Below are 17976 nucleotides of genomic sequence, written 5' to 3'. Positions count from 1 at the left end.
GCATCCAAACAAGCTCTAATGTTGTGATATTTGAGAGGGGGGGGGGGGGGGGGGGGTTTGAAAAAAATGAACTTCCAATTTTTTTTAACGAATTAGGAAGCTTTATTTGAAGACGCAATATCTCCATCCGGCCCAGATTAAAATGTCAGTCGTCGTCTAATGTACTGTACAATACTTTGCAGGTAAAGTCCCGCGTCAAGTGTTAACCAACCTAATCCATTTGGACTCTGATACGATCTTACGGCTTTCGCCATCCCCGAAGCATAACGAACACATGCGCCTCTCACCAAATCCACTCAAACCCTCTGTCGTCGCCCGTAACAGCCGATTGCAAGTCGTCGCCGGCGCCGAGCCGGCCAGTTACTGCCAAAAATCGCGCCAGTCCGCCGCGCATGGAATCAAAATCAAAAGCAAAAGCTGAAGCAACGGTAGCCGCCCGGTCTGACGCGTTTGACCCCAGCACTCGGCGGCCCCCGTTCCAAGCATGCGCCGCTGCAGCACGCAGCTTGGGTTTTCGGCAAAGGTGACGAGGAGAAGCGAAGCAATAGCAATCCATCCAAGTCCAACTTCCAAGCATGAACAGGAGAGGGAGAGCAGTGCAGTGCCCGGTCGTAGTAGCACTCGATCGATTGACTCGTCGCGTGGAAGTTAGGTGCGCTCCACTCCATGCCGTGCCGAGCCGAGGAGTGGACTGTGCGATGCGACGAGCCATGTGTGCTTCGCATTTGCGGTGGTGGCCCTGGTGGGCTGGTGGCTGCGCTGGCATTCCAGCCAGTCCACTCCAGCGGCCGTGGCCGTGATTGCGCGGGCCAAGTCGTGAGCCGTCGGCTCGTCGCACCTCGCTCTGACTTTGGAGGACATGGCTCGCTGCGCTTCTCTTCTCCTACGAATCCTGCGTGATTCCGCGTGCTCCTGTGATTCTCCCCGCCTGCGGTTGCATGATACGCGGCGGCATGCTTCGGGCTCCCGCCCTTGTGTTCCGCACCGTCCATGGAGGTTGGAGCCACGCATCGTTTTCACTACTATCATCACCATCAAGCAGGCCCGGACGCTTTCAATACAACAGGACATGTGGTCTCGGACTACCACCAGGGATCCACACACCAGTGAAACGCCCCGCCACTTCATTCGTTTCTGCTGTCACTGTCAGGCCAGCCAGATGGGGTGGAATTTTTTTGTATTTTGGCCCTTTTGAAAACAATTTTTACAAAAAGACCTACGTCAAAACGTTTTCTGAAAATAGACCATTTTTAGGCGTCTTAGAACATGACGCCGAGGTATGGGGGTCGGCGTCGACTGACACGACGCCGAGGTATTGCCATGTCACGGACGACCGGGGTCTAAATCTGTCTAAATCTGTGATTTTACCATGAGATTGACATATGTATATTTACCACGAGATGATCTGATTTTTTACCGTGGCTAAGTCCAAACTTGACGAGACTTGTTTTGTTGTCATATCCTCATAGAGTACTCAAACTCGTAGTAAGGTATTAAATTGAGTTGCTATACAAATTTGGAAGATAAAATATCGTAAACATGTCAATTCACTGCTACAAAATAGCACTGTATTCAAACTTGTGGTCACTATTTGGCCATGTTAAAAACTCATTTAGGTTTAGATCAAAAATAAAGTTTGTTGTACTCAACTCAAACTACAACTTCTATTAAAGGTCAAACTTTATATCTAGAAAAGAAACTATAGTTTTACTATGGTCAAAACTGCATCATGAAAAAGGTATCCCACCACGCGTTCACGCAGGCCATCCATTCCGCGACGCCACGTCTTCCGTGGGCCCAGCCCACCGCCTCACTGCCACCGGTATCCCACCCGAGCAGGCGGCCCCACGCGCCAGAGAGTCCTACAGCCAGACGCGAGGAGACAAACCACACGCTGCAAGGCTGCTGCTAGCGTTAGTGCGACTGTCCCCACTGCAAGTTCGGTTGGAAAGCACTACTCGGTCATCCATGGCGACCTCCACTCCACTCTCCAGTCTCCACCACCTGCCTCCCACGCCTCCCTCCCACTGAGTCACTGACACCTTCCCCTCCCTCTGTCTCTAGGTTCGACATTGCCGGCCACCCCTGTCCACAGCCGTGACAAGTGCCACAGACTCACGACACGATGGCTCCCTCCTCGCCTTGCCCTCCGAACGCCACCGCCCTGCCCCTCCTCCTGCTGCTCACCTGCGCCGCCGCCAGCATTGCCACCCTCGCGGCCGCGCAGCCGCAGCCGCTGGCGTCGTCGCAGGCCAAGGCGCTGCTCCGGGTGCGCCGCCTGCTGTTCTACCCACCAGCTCTCGAGCCGCTGCGCGGGACGCCGGACCCCTGCGCTTTGCCGCCAACTTCATCCCTCGCCGTGGCCTGCGAGGGCGGCCAGGTCACGGCGCTCTCGGTCCGGGGCGACCGCGACCCGGACGCGGCCTGGCGCGCCGCGCTCCCCGCCAGCTTCTCCTCCGAGGCGCTCTTCACCACGCTCACCCGGCTCCCGGCACTGGCCAGGCTCTCGCTCGTCAGCGTCGGCGCCTGGGGCCCGCTCCCGGGCGCCAAGCTCCGCCGGCTCCAGGCGCTGCAGCAGCTCAACCTCAGCTCCAACTACTTCTACGGCGGCGTCCCCGACGACGTCGCGCGGCTCTACTCGCTGCAGAGCCTCGTGCTGTCGTGGAACTGGCTCAACGGCTCCGTGCCGTCCCTCGCCGGGCTCCAGTTCCTCGAGGAGCTCGACGTGTCGCACAACCGCCTCGGACCGGCGTTCCCGGACGTGGGGAAGGCGGTCGTGCGGTTGGTCCTGGACGACAACAACTTCACCGGGAGCATCCCGGCGCGGGTGGTGAGCTCTCTGGGCCAGCTCCAGTACTTGGACGCGTCCGGAAACCGGCTGCAGGGTTGGATCCCTTCCTCCATCTTCGCGCTCCCGGCGCTGCGGTACATCAACCTCTCCCGCAACCGGCTGGCGGGCCAGCTTCCCGCGACCACGGCTTGCGCCGACGCGCTGGCGTTCGTCGACGTCTCGGCGAACCTGCTCACTGGGGCACGCCCGCCGTGCATGCGGGGCAACTCCTCGGCGCGTACGGTCCTCGTCGCGGGCAACTGCTTCGCCGACGCCAAGCAGCAGCGGGCCAGCTCGTACTGCAACCCCGGCGCGCTGGCCGCCGTGCTGCCGCCCCCGCAGGGGAACGGAGGAGGAGGGCAGGGGAGGGGGAAGGGCCATGAGATCGGGATGGTTCTCGCGATTGCCGGCAGCGTCGTTGGTGCCGCATTGCTGATTGCGCTGGCCACGGTGGTGGTCCTGAGGAGGGCGAGGAGGCAGCAGCGTTCGGAGGCGACCATCCTGCCCAAGTCGCCCGCGGCGACACCGACCAAGAAGGCGGATGGATGGAAGGCTCCGGCTAAGGCAACCCAGAAGATTATTACTCCTGCTGATAAGAGTAAGAAGAGAAATTCATTTGCATAATTGAATTGATCGTCTCGGTTCCTTTTTTCTTCAGTTATTAGTGCGATTCTTAGCTTGTACTAGTATATTTAAAATGAAAAGGGAGCACATGGTTATGGGCAAATAACTAGAAATGAACGAGTGATCTATGATTAGTGGTCCAAAGGAACAGTATAGAATCAAACCATTTTCATATGCCTTTGTTTTTAATTTGGTGAATAAAGTCTACTCGCTTTAGTCAATGAATTGGGAAACTTTGCTTGATGTACTATGTCGATCTTACTTAGACCCTGAGCTTTTGAAAACATGGGATGATGGATCTTTATTCCTTACTTCAGAGATGACTTTGAGAAAGTAAAAGGCTTCAAAGTCAATCAACCAATAAAGGAAAAGAAAACAATGAACAATTGCTTTAACAGTAAATTTAATTTAGTGATGTTAATATTTTTGAAGTTTTCATTTCACATTCTAATATTGTGTCCAATTTGACAGGACATGTATCACAAGCTGCAAGGGTGAATACGCTGGAAGTGCCAGTTTACCGAGAGTGTACACTGGAGGAGCTCCAAGAAGCAACTGACAATTTCAGTTCCTCCAACCTAATCAAGGCTAGTCCTCTTGCACAGGTATGCAGTAATGGATTAACTTTAGCTTCGACTGCGGCATGGAAGGGCAATGAATATACAAATAATTCTTCCACTGTCCATCATAAATGAAGTACTGCTTACTCTGCAGAATGTTTTACTGTATTTCAGTAGTGTGATCGACTGGTCATGTGAGTTTACATTTAAATTTTTCATCTTCACCAATTTTTTAAAACAATGCTTAGTTCTGCTAGGATACTAGGCTATAAACTTCGCAAATGGTCCACTGCAGTAGGGACGCCCATGGCAGAGTACAACTGTATACTGCCAATTATTGTCCTATTGTGTTGCATTTTGGCTGCTTTAGACATTTGATAATCAAAGGCTTTGGGGAGGTTATTTAAAAGTACCTTTCACTGATATATTATTCAAGCTTGTGGTTGGAGGTTTATCAACTTCTAATTAAACGTACAAAACATGTATCCAAATGGGAGCAAATTGAAATTTGTTCTAATAGTGAGCATAGCCTGAACCCCTTGTTTTGGGATGGAGTTAGTAGTATTTATCAGTGTCTAAGGCCCCGTCTGGTGGGTCTCTTGCCAGCTCCGGCTGCGGCTCTTCGTGCACTGTAGCAAGAAGCCAGAGTCGTTTGGAACCGTGTTAAACGGGGCCTAAGTAAACTTGAGGCTCAATTCACTTGCATATATTATTATGGTTAGACGTATCTTACACATAGTATGTCCAGGCTTGCAGCCCTAGTGATTGATTGCTGTTTTGTCCATTTTATTCTGGGTATTATGCGCATGTTGATATTTTGCATCAACAATTAATGTTGCCATGTTGGCCTTACCCTTCTGTCACATCCTTGTCATCAGCTGTACAGCTTTATGCTAGAAATATTGTGAAGACTAATTTCGGTTCTTTTATATGTGCCTCGCTTTTGTAGCATTATAATGGTCAGCTTCAAGATGGTTCACGAGTACTGGTTAGATGTTTGAGGCTGAAGCCGAAGTACTCCCCCCAGAGCCTTGTCCAATACATGGAGATTATTTCTAAGCTTCGGCACCGTCATTTGGTCAGCATCATTGGTCATTGCATTGTCAGTGATCAGGAGAATCATAATATTGCCAGCTCAGTATACATCATTTCTGAATGTGTAACAAATGGATCTTTAAGAAGTCACCTTACTGGTATGGTACTTACAGTGAACGATGTCATGCATGTAGTTATATAACTGAATATCTGCATGACTCCCAACTTATGTTTTGACTGATTTTACAGAGTGGAGGAAACGTGAAATGCTGAAATGGCCACAACGGGTTTCTGCTGCCATTGGTGTTGCGAGAGGGGTTCAGTTTTTGCACAATGTGACTGCTCCAGGGATCGTACAGAATAATCTCAACATAGAAAATATCCTGCTTGACAAGACCCTCACATCGAAGATCAATGACTTCAGTCTTCCAATGATATCAACTAGCAAGAATGGCAAGGTGAGTTCAAATGATTGGTGAAGTTCCACATTTTGCCTGCCTGATAGCTAAGTTGTAACTGTTCCTATCTTACAGATTTTCTCAGAGACCCCATTTGCTGTCCATGAAGATAATGATATTGGCAGGTATGTTGTCCATGTTACCTTGTGGAAAGAGAGAGGCATCTCCACATAATTAACTAGAACTGTATCTAGTCGTTATCTAGTTATATGAATAAACACAAGGCAAGTGATTGGCTGTTACTTTTTTTTTTAGGAAAATTGGTTGTTACTTGTTAGGTTACCAATCAGTTTCACGAATTAGTAATACAAATTTTTGCGTTGAATAAACCAACCTGATTCTTCTGCTCTCCAGTGCTGACAATGCGGAACAAGGTGACAAGCAAGACATCTACCAGATTGGCCTAATTCTCCTGGAGGTGATCACAGGCAAACCAACAGAGTCCCAAAGCCAACTAGAGTCCCTGAAAGCTCAGGTTAAATTCAAGCTCCATTTCCAGAGAATAACAATGAGTTTGTATTTCCCACCAACATTACTATAACTTCATTTATCTTGACGATTTGCAGCTAAGCGAGGCCCTGACGGAAGACCCTGATAGGCTGAAAGACATGGCAGACCCGGCGATCCATGGTACTTTTGCAGTGGACTCCCTGAGCACAGTCGCCGAGATAGCCCTCAACTGCACGGCTGCTAACCCAAGCGACCGACCTTCCATCGACGACATACTCTGGAACCTGCAGTACTCCATGCAAGTGCAGGATGGGTGGGCGAGCAGCGAGAGCTTAGGCTTGAGCGTCAAATCTCAGGCTTAGATAAAGGCACAGTGATTTTGTTCCTACAAATGATAATTATGAAGCTCTATGAACCTTCACTCTGCCTCTGGTTTTCTGTTGCGGAAGAGAGGTCGTTGGTGTTATCTACTGTATATATATGTGGACCTTTTTCAGGACTGTTTTTTATGGTACCTGTAAATCTCAGGCTCTATTAAGCATCGACGCCATGAGGTTAAGCGTTCGTCCACTCACCAGACATGTGCTGGCATTTATGTAGCACACAAGCAGTAGTTAAACTGGGAATTATAGACTGAATTCTTTGAAACAGACCCCTCAGCTTTGAGTTTCAAGGTTAGCAAAAACTGAAAAAGATTTAACTGTAGGCGTTTGGCTCATTGGCTGCGCATCTCCAATCTTTTTGTATATCCTGAGCATCATATATCTCAGGTATGTAGTGTCATTGCAGCCTAATTTTATTCAAAAGAAGAATTGGAGACAAATATTGCATTGTAAGTTTAAGCTACGGTTCGATAACTGATAAACCAAGAGTAAGCTGGAACAAATCAACTACGAGACAAGGAGGTTCAGCTACACATTAGCATATCCTAGGCATGTCCAGTGTCCAGACCAATCTTTATTGTTATCATGCGAGCTCATCAATCGCTCAGGCGTTCACGGTTGGTGCGGCGGCGGCAGCAGCAGGATCGGCTGAGCCTTCCGCTTTGGCGGTTGTAGCAGCAGGATCGGCGGAGCCTCCGTCTTTGGTTCGCTGTAGAACAGCCATGGCTTCACGGACTTTGGCCCGGAGAACCTCCGGAGATTGCAACAGCTGTAGGATCTCTACCTTGTCCATCTCGAGCAGCATTCCGGTCACTTTGCCAGCGTGATCACGCTCGAGCTGTTCGACCATCGCGTACAACTTGTTGCCCAGAATCTAGACACGATGAAAAGAACAAAGGCCCATGTTACCATAGATTGCATCATTGATGTACTTTTAATGGCACTACAAAAATCTTAATCTGCCGCGAGATATCAGCAATGTTATAAATTAGCTCATGGTCGACATGGCTAACTCGATTCAGAAACTTGTAATAAGCACTTGAACGTTTGTGGATGTATTGAAGCACTTTAAGATTTGTGGATGTGTTAAAGACAGAATGGTGAATAAAACCATCACTACCTGCTGTTGCTCTGCCAGTCCAGCGGATGCTACAGCATGAGTCATGCTGCTGCCATCGTGTTGCTGCGACACCATGGCACTTGGGAAGCCCTGAGGCAGCATTGCAGGGTAAGCCCCGTGTCTGGCATTCGGCATGTACCTGATGCTGTGATTGGCATTTGCGTGGATCATCTGAAAAAGAGATGAAACCACACATGATTGTTGGTAATAAAAAAGACCGATGAATCCTAAATATGATGATTTTCGTTAACGGACATACCGCCTGCTGCTGCCGATATGTACCAGGACCACCCGTCCTCTGGCCAGGATACCTTGATCTCTGCATGTTGTGTGGCATCATAACTGGAGAGACAGTCCCCATTCCTGGAAGGAAGTGTTGCGGAAAACCAAAGACTGCACCATGAGGTGGGATCTGGCCAGATGCAGGGTGACCAAAATAAACCTGCTGAGGTCCGGCGTATGGAGAAGCTGCCATTGCCAGGTTACGTTGAGCAAAATGTGCCTAGCAAAATGAGGTCAATCTCAATTTCCTGTTCATGAAGAAATTTTGGGCGCACACAACAACAGTAAAGTACTTGGAGAATACTCATATGATATATTTTAGATACCATACATGATACAACAATGCCGTTGATATGGCATAGAAATATCACGACTTTCTAGAATTTTTTAGAGGATGAGGTGAGTACTAATCAGCCTGTTCGATTGGTCGTAAACGAACGTGGATTATAAGCCAGAACATTATTTTTCTCTCACACCAAACTAGCTAGCAGTAATAATCCACGATCGTTTCAGCCGAAACGAACAGGCTGAATATCTAGGGAAAGTGTAAATTATAAAAGGTATATAATCAATACTAAAGATCTAAAACAACATAGCCACATTAAGTAGAGAGACAATGTAAAGGTGAGGGTAATATTATTAAGGAAAAATAAACCACGCATAGTAAACACAAGGTTACATACCATTAGCATGGCTCTTCTTTCCTCCTTAGGTTGAGCTAAACCAACATAAAGCGGTTTCTTTCCAACAATCCTACCATTCATTCCATTTATCTGACATGCGGTTTACCATAGTAGATTTTAGAAACATCAAACACTAAATGTTACAACAAAAGTTAATTAGTATCAACTTACCGCACTATGGCCAGCTTCAGCAGTAGCAAACGACACGAATCCTGAACCCTTGCTCCTTCCTTGAGCATCAACCATGACCTAAACAATTAACAATAGCTCTAACACTCAATACATTTAACACTAAAAGTACAAGTAGAACTTTTTTTCTTCAGAAAATGCTTCAATAATAAAAAGAACAAAATAGAAATTTAGCAATTGAAATATAATAACAATAGAAGTACCTTGCATGAAGCTACTTGACCAAATTCTTCAAATAATTTTTTTAACCCTTCGTCATTTATACTATCATCAATGTTCTTCAAGTACAAATTAATACCATTAGGCTTGTCAACTTTCTTATCTCTGCCTGCTTGTTCAAATTTTGTTTTCAGCTCGGCTTGTCTTTCTGCCTTTTTTTGAGCCCTTCCAACATATAAGGTCTTATCATTGATTACCTTTCCATTGGCCTTCTTAATTGCTTCTATAGCACATTCTGGTTTTTCAAAATTTACAAAACCAAAACATTTAGAGACACCATTAACATCCCTCATGACCACAGCACTAGTAATTTCACCAAATGGTGCAAACTCCTGGCGAAGATCATCATCATTGAATTCAGTGGGCAAGTTCTTTATATATACATTTGTGAACTTGACTTCTCTGTTCCGACGGCGCATGTGTAGGCCCACAAACATTTCTCTGTCATTTGCTAGCATACCATTAAGTCGGTTAATTGCATCTTGAGCAGATTCCTCAGTCTCATATTGTACAAAACCATACCCTTTTGACTGACCAGCTGAATCAGTGGCCACCTTGCATGATAATATGGTGCCAAAGGAGGAGAAGATCTCATACAGATTCTTGCTATCAATGCTAGGCTCAAGGTTTTTTACAAACAAGTTAGCACGTCCACTTTTACGCAGGCTTGGATCCCGGTTACAGAACATAACCCGGATATACTTTCCACTCAATGGGGTAAAATTTAAAGCTTCTAGTGCACGAGTAGCTGCAAGTAATCATAATCCAAGTTATAATAAACTTTATTTATGGATATATTGGTCAATATCATTCTATGCTTTTACGCCATAATTGAATAATATATCATATAATTCATATTCAAAGCTAAACATTTTCTCCACCAAAAAGAGAGTATATAATTCTAAATCGCTGACAGCAACACAAAGCTCTAATTAATAAGCAGCAATTTGTGTAGTGTGAGCAATATGCAAATCATGAAAACGAGATTTTAGAATTTTCTAATTATACAAGGCATAGTCTTTAAAGCAAAAGGAGGTAAAATCATTGGATGTATATACCAGATCAAACCTAAAACCACAAGATCCATCACCGAACCTCTAATTCCATCACAAACTTTTTAATAATTAGATAATTAAGATTCATTGCGACATAAACCCTGACCACCTCAACCCCTCCAAATTTAATATGACAACATAAAATCAGAAAGAACAAAAGGAAACATATTCTTGAGAAAACACACACCGTGTATATTATGATCAGTGACGAAGCCAGAAAAAAATTTAGGAGGGGCTGAAACAAAAGAATAGAGGTTTTTTTTATCTTCTCTTAACCTTAGTCCCTCCTACCTAATACATATATGCATAAAATTTTAAGAGAGAGCTTAAGGGGGCTCCACGTGCACAGGATGGGTAGGGGGGGCTAGAGCCCCCTACCCCACCGCTGGCTTCATGCCTGATTATGATATATATCATAACGCACGATCAAAACTAACCCTAATTAAGAAGATTAGGATCTATACATTGATAATAGGAACTAACTAGAGGCGAGCACATACGTACCTTCCTGGCGTGAGTAGAAATTGACGTAGCCGTAGCCAAGCGAGACGCCGCTGACGATGTCCCGGCAGACGCGCACGCTTGTGAGGGGCGCGATCTGGCTGAAGACCGCGTGGAGCTGCGTCTCGTCCACGCTCGCAGCCAGGTCGCCCACGTACAAGGACGCAATTGAGCCGAGCGGCGGCAGCACCGCCGCCGGTGTCCCCTCCGCTACGGGGACTGTCTCCGCCGCGATCGTAGACCGGGGCGTCGTGGAGGGGCTCGCCATTGTGATGAGCGGCCAAATAAGGTTCTCGGCGGTTGCAGCCTGCGGGCGCGCCGATCCCCTGCGATCCCTCGTCGGCGTCTTAGTCTCTCCTAGGCTGCCTCCCTTTGCCTCAGATTATTTTTATTTTGTTTTTTCTTTTGATTTTCATGTTTTACTCGATCGGTTACAGTTTTATAGGGTTTCCACCGTAGCGCGCAGGGTGCAGCGCCGGCGAGGCGGGTGTGATCAGGACTCGGAACCGACATGGAGGGAGCGGGGCCCGGTTCGCAGTGACCGAGGCAGTGAACACGAGTCGTAGCACAGGCAAGGTGTACAGCGTCGTGGGCTGTGTATAGCAGCAGGAGCACAGGCCGCAGGCTTGTTCGGTAGGACACGAGAGTGATCACGTATTTGTCCCGTTACGAATCTACATGTATCTCTAATATTAGTCTATATACATGGATGATTTATATCTATATCTATATCAATACAGAAATACTATACAACACCCATGTGTTTTAGCATAAAAAAATACATGGATTTTCTCTCTCTCTCTCTCTCTCTTCAACCGTCCCGATGGAACACGAGCGTTCCGCTGTGTGTGTGCATCCTTTCTCACCCACCTTTTGATTGACATGCGTGGTTTGTCTCTCTGCACCGCACCGCACCCACCGAATCATGTGACCACACGATCTCTGTTTTCAGAGAGCACGTTGAGAATCGGCTGATCCTGCCGGTGGGGGTGGGGCGCGATGTGTCAACTGCGCCGATCTCATCTTGTCCTCTTGTCCTTGCATAGAAAAAATTGTTTCTTTTGATATGTAGATCTGTGATCTTGTGATTTGTTATTGTCTGGAGGTAGAAGAAGGCTGGAGGTTGTTGGGTAGATAGACTCATATCAATATCAATATATCTATACACCTCGTTGACACCATATAGTTGGCCTGTCTCTCTTCCGTGCACGTCAGAAGGCAAAATTTTGCGCAATCCTGTTTTTTTTTTGTTCATACAGTCAATGTAACACTCGTATGCAATCATGTTGACGAGTTTAAAATTGCAATGCCTGTTTATTCGATGAATATATGAGTCTTGCATAACACGTCTCTGTGAGTTACTTTCTCCATCCACAAAAGAATGTAATTCTCATTTTTTAAAGTCAAACGGTATAAACTTCGACTAAATTTATATAAAACAGTAGTAACATTCATGATACAAAATAAGTACCATTAAATTCGCTATAGAATATATTTTCATAATAAATTTATTTGAAGACATAAACGCTAATACTATTTACTATAAACTTGGTCAAGTTTGAACTAGTTTGACCGGCACGTATGCCATAATTACATTCTTTTGTGGACTAAGGGCATAATGTACTAATGGAGTAACGTCGGCTATTGAATGTGATCCCTTGTGGTCTAGGTGTTTTAATCTATGAGCTGGTGTTAATTATTAAGTCTTCCTAAATTCTAACACCAGTGAAACCATTTATATACGCTAGCCTAAAATAGCTCTTCACTGCCAAATCAAAAACCCAATCACTGTAGGTTTTTTGAATCAGCAGTAGGAATAAAGTGGCATTGACGAGGGGGCCATCACTGCCGGTTGATGATGTTTTCTAGAAAATCAATTTCGGCCTGAAAAATAGCAAACATTTTTTTAATACCGAGAGATCACAACGGACCACTCGTGCGTGCAAGTCACAAGTTACAAGTCAAGTGATTTTTCACGCTTTTACCGGGAGACCACACTGGACAACCACACACGCGCGCGCAAGTCACAAGTTACAAGTCACATGATTTTTCACGCTTTACTGGGAGACCATACTAGGCAGCCACACGCGGCTGCCGGCGCTCAAACCCATGGCCTCAGGCTTCACGTGTTCATCCCCTAACAACTCCACCCATAAGACACTTATGACCATTTGGAATATTCGTCTTTCCCATTTTATGTTCATCTGGTTTTGAAATGAGTATTTTGGGCCCTAAATGTTATGCAAGAATGTGCTTTGTGTTACTACCACAAATCAATGGTCTTTGTGTTGGTGCTCCTGTTCCTGTAGTTTGCCCTTCATGGATAGTGTTGCAGTCCTACACGAATTGGTGATGTGCCATAGAATCAAACATGTGGGAACCCTGATGGAAAGCCTGCCTGGATCAGACAACCTTTTGAAGTTATGAACCAAACTTGTTGTGCAAGAGCAAACATGATCCACGCTATAATTTTGCTTGGCTGCAGCTATGCATTTCCAAATCCTCTGCAGCTATGCCTTTCCAAATCCGAATAAGGCGCCGTTCGGTTAGGCCATTCCTGGCTGTTCCAGGCCAGAAACAATTTTAAATTAGTACAAATTATCGAAGAGACCGATCGGCTAGGGATCCATTCCCTGCAAACGAACGAAGTCCAAACGGGATTTGCTCCGATACTCCTTTCTAAAATTTTTTTGGCACGAATCATAATGCAAACACATCATTAATTGAGCATTTTATTTGTTATTATATATATATTTCTACGTGGACCTCGTCTGGGCCCAACCCTACCCGCTTCTAGCCCGTAACCGGCTTATGGCAGCTGTAGTAGGGAGCAGTTGTCTTCTTACAGCAGCAGCTGCAGCCAGAAAAATCTACAAGGAACACGCCGATAGTCATCAGCTGACTATTTCTATTGAGGACGGCGCAGCTAGCTGCTCATCAAACCTGTTCGCACGAATACAGATAGATTTTGACCGAGCTAAAATTGAAAGTACTACTAATAAAATTTAAATTCAATTTGTGGGTAAGACACGTACCTGTAGGTTGACAGATCGTAGTGAGCAGCATTTTGCATCTACCAGAAGATGCAAAGCGAACGCACGGCTCATGTATTGAAAGAAAAAATTTCATCCATCAAGTTCCTCTAAAACGGGCTGCGAGACCATCCTGAACTGTACAAGAATCGCCTAACCAAAGCTAAGCTAGCCCCTGAATTATCAAAAACCTACTCCGCTTCCCTTCTTTTCATCTTCGACCTGCTGCAATCTGCGTCCCTACAACGAATTCTCGAGCCTCTTGCTCCACCAACGACGCGAAATCATCCAAAAGAGAAACCGGTCCAATGCCGTTCCGGTACGGTCACCCTTGCTGGCTGCCGGGCTTGATGAGCGGCTGCTGCGAGGTCTTGGCCCACTCCTCGGGCGGGCTCTTCACCTCCTTGAGCAGCGCCACCACCTCCTTCATCGTCGGCCGCTCTGCCGGCGCCGCGTTCACGCAGAAGATGGCCACGCCCAGCGTCTGCAGCATCTCCTGCACCAGCTGGTCCGGCATTCCCCGCAGCTTCGGGTCCAGGATGTTCACCGCCGGCTCGTAGCTGCCCATCTTCTTCTTCGCCCACTCCACGATGTGCAGGCTGGTCTCACCGACCACCGGCTCGATCGCGCTCCGCCCGCTCAGGATCTCCAGCAGCACAACGCCGTAGCTGTACACGTCGCACTTCTCCGTGATGTTGCTCGTGTACGCGTACTCTGAAATACATCACAGACATATGTTAACACTGATTCTTTTGAAAATGATCATCCAGTCATATCTATGATCAAGCAATGTAACATTATTATAATGCGTTAAGAAACTATAGAAACAATACCAAGCCGACATATTCCAATCGACAAAAGGGATACTTGTGATGTGAGGAACTAGTGGTATGTACTAGCTGGACTAGGACAGACTTCATTTAGTGTCGAGACAGAGTGATCACTGTTACCAGCTTAAGCAACAAGCAACTGATGAAGAACGAGGTTAAGGTTGCTAGAAGCAACCACAGGTCAAAGATTCTCGCTTAGCAGCAGCATTACCAAAGAACTACTGAGCTGTGACATTAATTGGGGTTGCTGCTCTTCTACACTACTACCGTCTAATTGCTGAAGAAATAAGAACGGCAAAACGTTGATTAATAATAACAGCAAAAAGATTAGCTTATTACCTGGAGCAATGTATCCATAAGAACCGGCAATGCGCGACATGGCGTGATGATAATTGGGGGAGTTCATCAGCTTGGCCAGCCCAAAATCAGCCAAGTAGGCCTCATACTTGGAATCGAGCAGTATATTGTTGCACTTGACATCCCTGTGGAGTATCGTGGGAACGCAGTCATGGTGCAGGTAAGCCAGCCCCTGCGCTGTTCCAACGGCAATCTTGTACCTCGTGTCCCAGTCCAGACTCCTGTTCTCCTTGAGGAGCTGCAGGAGGTTGCCATTGGGGATGTAGTTGTAAAGCAGGAGCTTGACAGACTTGTTAGAGCAGTACCCAAGTAGCTTCACGATGTTCCGGTGCCTGATGTGCCCCAAAATCTGAATCTCAGCTGCAAAGGCGTCAATCGGCTCGTCCTTGCCGGCCTTCCATAGCTTCTTCACTGCGATGATGTCCCCGTTTGGCATCTCAGCTCTGTATACCACCCCCGAGCAACCTTTGCCGATCACGTTCTCATCCCTTAGGCATGCCAAGATGTTGTCAATGCTGAAGTTGAGCTTCTGGAATGGCGTAAACGTCCAGGGGTTGGAGAAATCATCACCGCCAGCACCTGACAAGCTCATCGCCTTCTGGCTGGCCAGCTTCCTGCTCCTGTTGATCAGAATCCAAACCACAACAAGCAGCAGCGTGACTGACCCCAGAACGCCACAGACGAGAATCACCGTCTTGACCGTCTTCAGGGCGGACCTGCGAACCATGTCCGCCGCACAGGAGTGGCCATCGTAGGACTCACAGAGGTTGGCATTGCCAATATAGGAGTTGGACGACAATGTCTTGAAGAACGGCGTCACTGGGATGGCGCCAGAGAAGTTGTTGTACGAGATGTTGAGGGATGTCAGGCTGGTGAGGTCACCCAGGACCGAGATGCTGCCGTAGAGGCCGTTGCTCGCGAGGTTGAGTGACTGAAGCTGCGTCAGACCGGACATCTCGTCCGGCAGCTCGCCGACGAACCTGTTCGAGCTCAGGTCGAGGCTGATGCCCAGGCTCGACAGCGCACCGATCTCCGGCGGTATCGGGCCAGAGAAGCTGTTGTTGCTGAGGTCCAGCATTGTCAGCTTCTGAAGGTTCCGAATCGACTTGGGCAATGGCCCGGACAGATTGTTGCCGCTGAGGATCAGCTTGTTAAGGTAGCTGAAGTTGCCAAAGCTCGTCGGTATCTCGCCGGTGAGCTTGTTCATGCTCAGGTCGAGCTGCTCCAGGTTCATGAGCTCCCCAAACTGCGGCGGGATGCCACCAGTGAAGCTGTTGTTGTGCACGTCCAGCAGCTCCAGCACCGTGATGTTGGCGAGCTCGGCGGGCAGCGAGCCTGTGAACCTGTTCGAGTACAGGTCCAGGAACACCAGGTTCTGCAGCTTGCCGATCTCTCTGGGTATCTCGCCGACGAGCTGGTTCTCGCCGAGCCGGAGGCGCACCAGTGATACGCAGTTGGCGACGCTCGGGGGGAGCGGACCGGAGAGCTCGTTGCCCAGGAGGAGGAGCTTGCTGAGCTTCTGCAGCGCGAACACCTCGTCGGGGATGCCGCCGGAGAGGCGGTTCTTTGACAGGTCCAGCGCGTACAGCTCGGTGCAGTTGCCCAGCGACGGCGGGATCGCGCCAGACAGCGCGTTGCCCCAGAGGAACAGCACCTGCAGCGCCTTCAGCTCTCCCAGCTGCGGCGCGATCGCACCCGAGAAGCCGTTCTTGTCGAGCTGCAGCGCGGTGAGGCTGCTCAAGTTGCTGAGCTCCGGCGGTATGCGCCCCGTGAGCTGGTTGTCCGACAGGTGCAGCTGCTCGAGCGCGCCGAGCCGCCCGAGCGCCCCGGGCACCTCGCCGGTAAGCCGGTTGCCCGACAGGTCGAGCACCACCAATGCGGAGCAGTTGGATAGCTCCGGTGGGATCTTCCCGGAGAGGGCGTTGCCCCAGAGGAGCAGACTGGTGAGCTTCTGCAGCCGCCCGATCTCCGGCGGTACAGGGCCGGTGAGCTTGTTCATGTGAAGGTAGAGGTTGCGCAGCTCGACGCAGCCACCGAGCGCGGCGGGTATGGACCCGGACACGCTGGTGTCGTACAATGCCAGCGTCTGGAGGTTGACGAGGCTGCCGAACTCCTCAGGGATGGGACCGGACAGCGCGGTGGCCGCGGCGCCGAAGACGGTGAGGTTGGAGAGCGCGCCGAGCGAGGGCGGGATGGGGCCCGACAGCGCCGGGTTGCCGCCGACGCGGAACTGCTGGAGCGCGGTGAGCGCGCCGAGCGACGCCGGGATGGTGCCGTTGAGGAGGTTGTCCTGGACGCAGAGCACCTGGAGCGCGGGGAGGTTGGCGAGCGAGCGCGGGATGCCGCCGGTGAGGTGGTTGGAGTTGAGGAGCAGGAACTGGAGCCCCGAGAGCGCGCCGAGCTCGTCGGGGATGTCGCCGGTGAGCGCGTTGGAGGACAGGTCCAGGACGCGCAGCGCTGAGAGCGACGCGTACGAGGGCGGGATGGTCCCGGAGATGTTGCAGGTGGAGAGGTTGAGCAGCTGCAGCGAGGAGAGCGTGGCGAGCGGCGGCGGCAGCGAGGACAGGTTGAGGAAGGTGTTGGGCAGCGAGAGCGACACCACCCGGCTCTGCGGCGAGCACGTGACCCCCTGCCACGAGCACGGCGTCGCGGCCTTGGAGTCCCACGACGGCAGCACGGGCGACGGCGCCGCGCCTGGCAGCAGCGACAGCAGCGCCTTGCCGTCCGGCGACAGCGCCGCGGCCAGCCGGGCCGTCCCGACCGACAGCAGCACCAGAAGCGCGGCGGCGGCGACCACAGAGAAGAGCCGGGCCCGCCGGTGGTGCGCCATTATTATCAACAACGGCTTCGATCAAGAACCCGCCGCGGGAACCGGGAAAGGGGACGACTTTTTTTTCCTCCAACCGAGAGCGCGGCCGCCCGGCACGGCGAGGTCACGGCATGCACGCGCGGCGCAGTCGGTCGCTTGCTACTGGGAAGAGCAAGGAGAAGCAGGACGCGATGGTCGCCGAGGCATGTGGGGATGCGGAGCGTGAGGGCCAGTGGCGAGGTTCGCTCGGTCGCTCGCTTTCAGCAGCTGCCGTTGCTTGTGCCGCACCCAACAAGCATATGGAGGCCGTGACTCGCGTTTCTCTCCAGCTCCGTCTCCTCCCTCCTCCTCACTTCAGTTACGCTACGCCGCCTGGCCAGCAAGGAGATGGATTATGGGGGAGGAGTAAGAGTACTAGTACAAATTGGTTGCTTAAACCCTTGATTTTGGCTGCGCTAAACCCCGGGCGTTTTGGTCTTATCTGCGGTTCTTGGGAGACGGAGCAGTATTTAATGGGTGGCTATGACAGGTCCTCTCAACGCAGGTCCGGCTGGGCTGG

The 17976-nt window shown here is 49.5% G+C and overlaps 3 protein-coding genes across 3 annotated transcripts; 1 reads left to right on the top strand and 2 right to left on the bottom strand.

Moving 5' to 3' along the window:
• The first annotated feature begins 1949 nt into the window (after positions 1-1949).
• On the top strand, positions 1950-6502 carry LOC136520615 (probable LRR receptor-like serine/threonine-protein kinase At1g14390). Its single transcript, XM_066514185.1, has 7 exons — positions 1950-3428; positions 3926-4059; positions 4964-5207; positions 5299-5507; positions 5583-5632; positions 5862-5982; positions 6074-6502. Exons 1-7 carry the CDS (start codon positions 2126-2128, stop codon positions 6317-6319), a joined length of 2307 nt encoding a protein of 768 aa, XP_066370282.1. The 5' UTR covers positions 1950-2125; the 3' UTR covers positions 6320-6502.
• Positions 6503-6732: 230 nt separating this feature from the next.
• LOC136520616 (polyadenylate-binding protein 3-like) lies at positions 6733-10786 on the bottom strand. Its single transcript, XM_066514187.1, has 7 exons — positions 10393-10786; positions 8818-9581; positions 8597-8674; positions 8426-8515; positions 7720-7962; positions 7461-7631; positions 6733-7214 (listed from the first exon to the last, which is right to left on the bottom strand). The coding sequence occupies exons 1-7, from the start codon at positions 10655-10657 to the stop codon at positions 6945-6947; spliced, it is 1881 nt and encodes a 626-aa protein (XP_066370284.1). The 5' UTR covers positions 10658-10786; the 3' UTR covers positions 6733-6944.
• Positions 10787-13505: 2719 nt separating this feature from the next.
• Positions 13506-17747, bottom strand: LOC136522527 (LRR receptor-like serine/threonine-protein kinase RGI5). The gene is made up of 2 exons (XM_066516338.1): positions 14591-17747; positions 13506-14135 (listed from the first exon to the last, which is right to left on the bottom strand). The coding sequence occupies exons 1-2, from the start codon at positions 17436-17438 to the stop codon at positions 13747-13749; spliced, it is 3237 nt and encodes a 1078-aa protein (XP_066372435.1). The 5' UTR covers positions 17439-17747; the 3' UTR covers positions 13506-13746.
• Positions 17748-17976: the final 229 nt, after the last annotated feature.

The sequence above is a fragment of the Miscanthus floridulus genome, chromosome 18 (assembly GCF_019320115.1).
Source record: "Miscanthus floridulus cultivar M001 chromosome 18, ASM1932011v1, whole genome shotgun sequence".
NCBI classification, from domain to species: domain Eukaryota; kingdom Viridiplantae; phylum Streptophyta; class Magnoliopsida; order Poales; family Poaceae; genus Miscanthus; species Miscanthus floridulus.
Note: the sequence above shows the minus strand (reverse complement) of the source record. Positions and strands in the feature narration are given on the sequence as shown.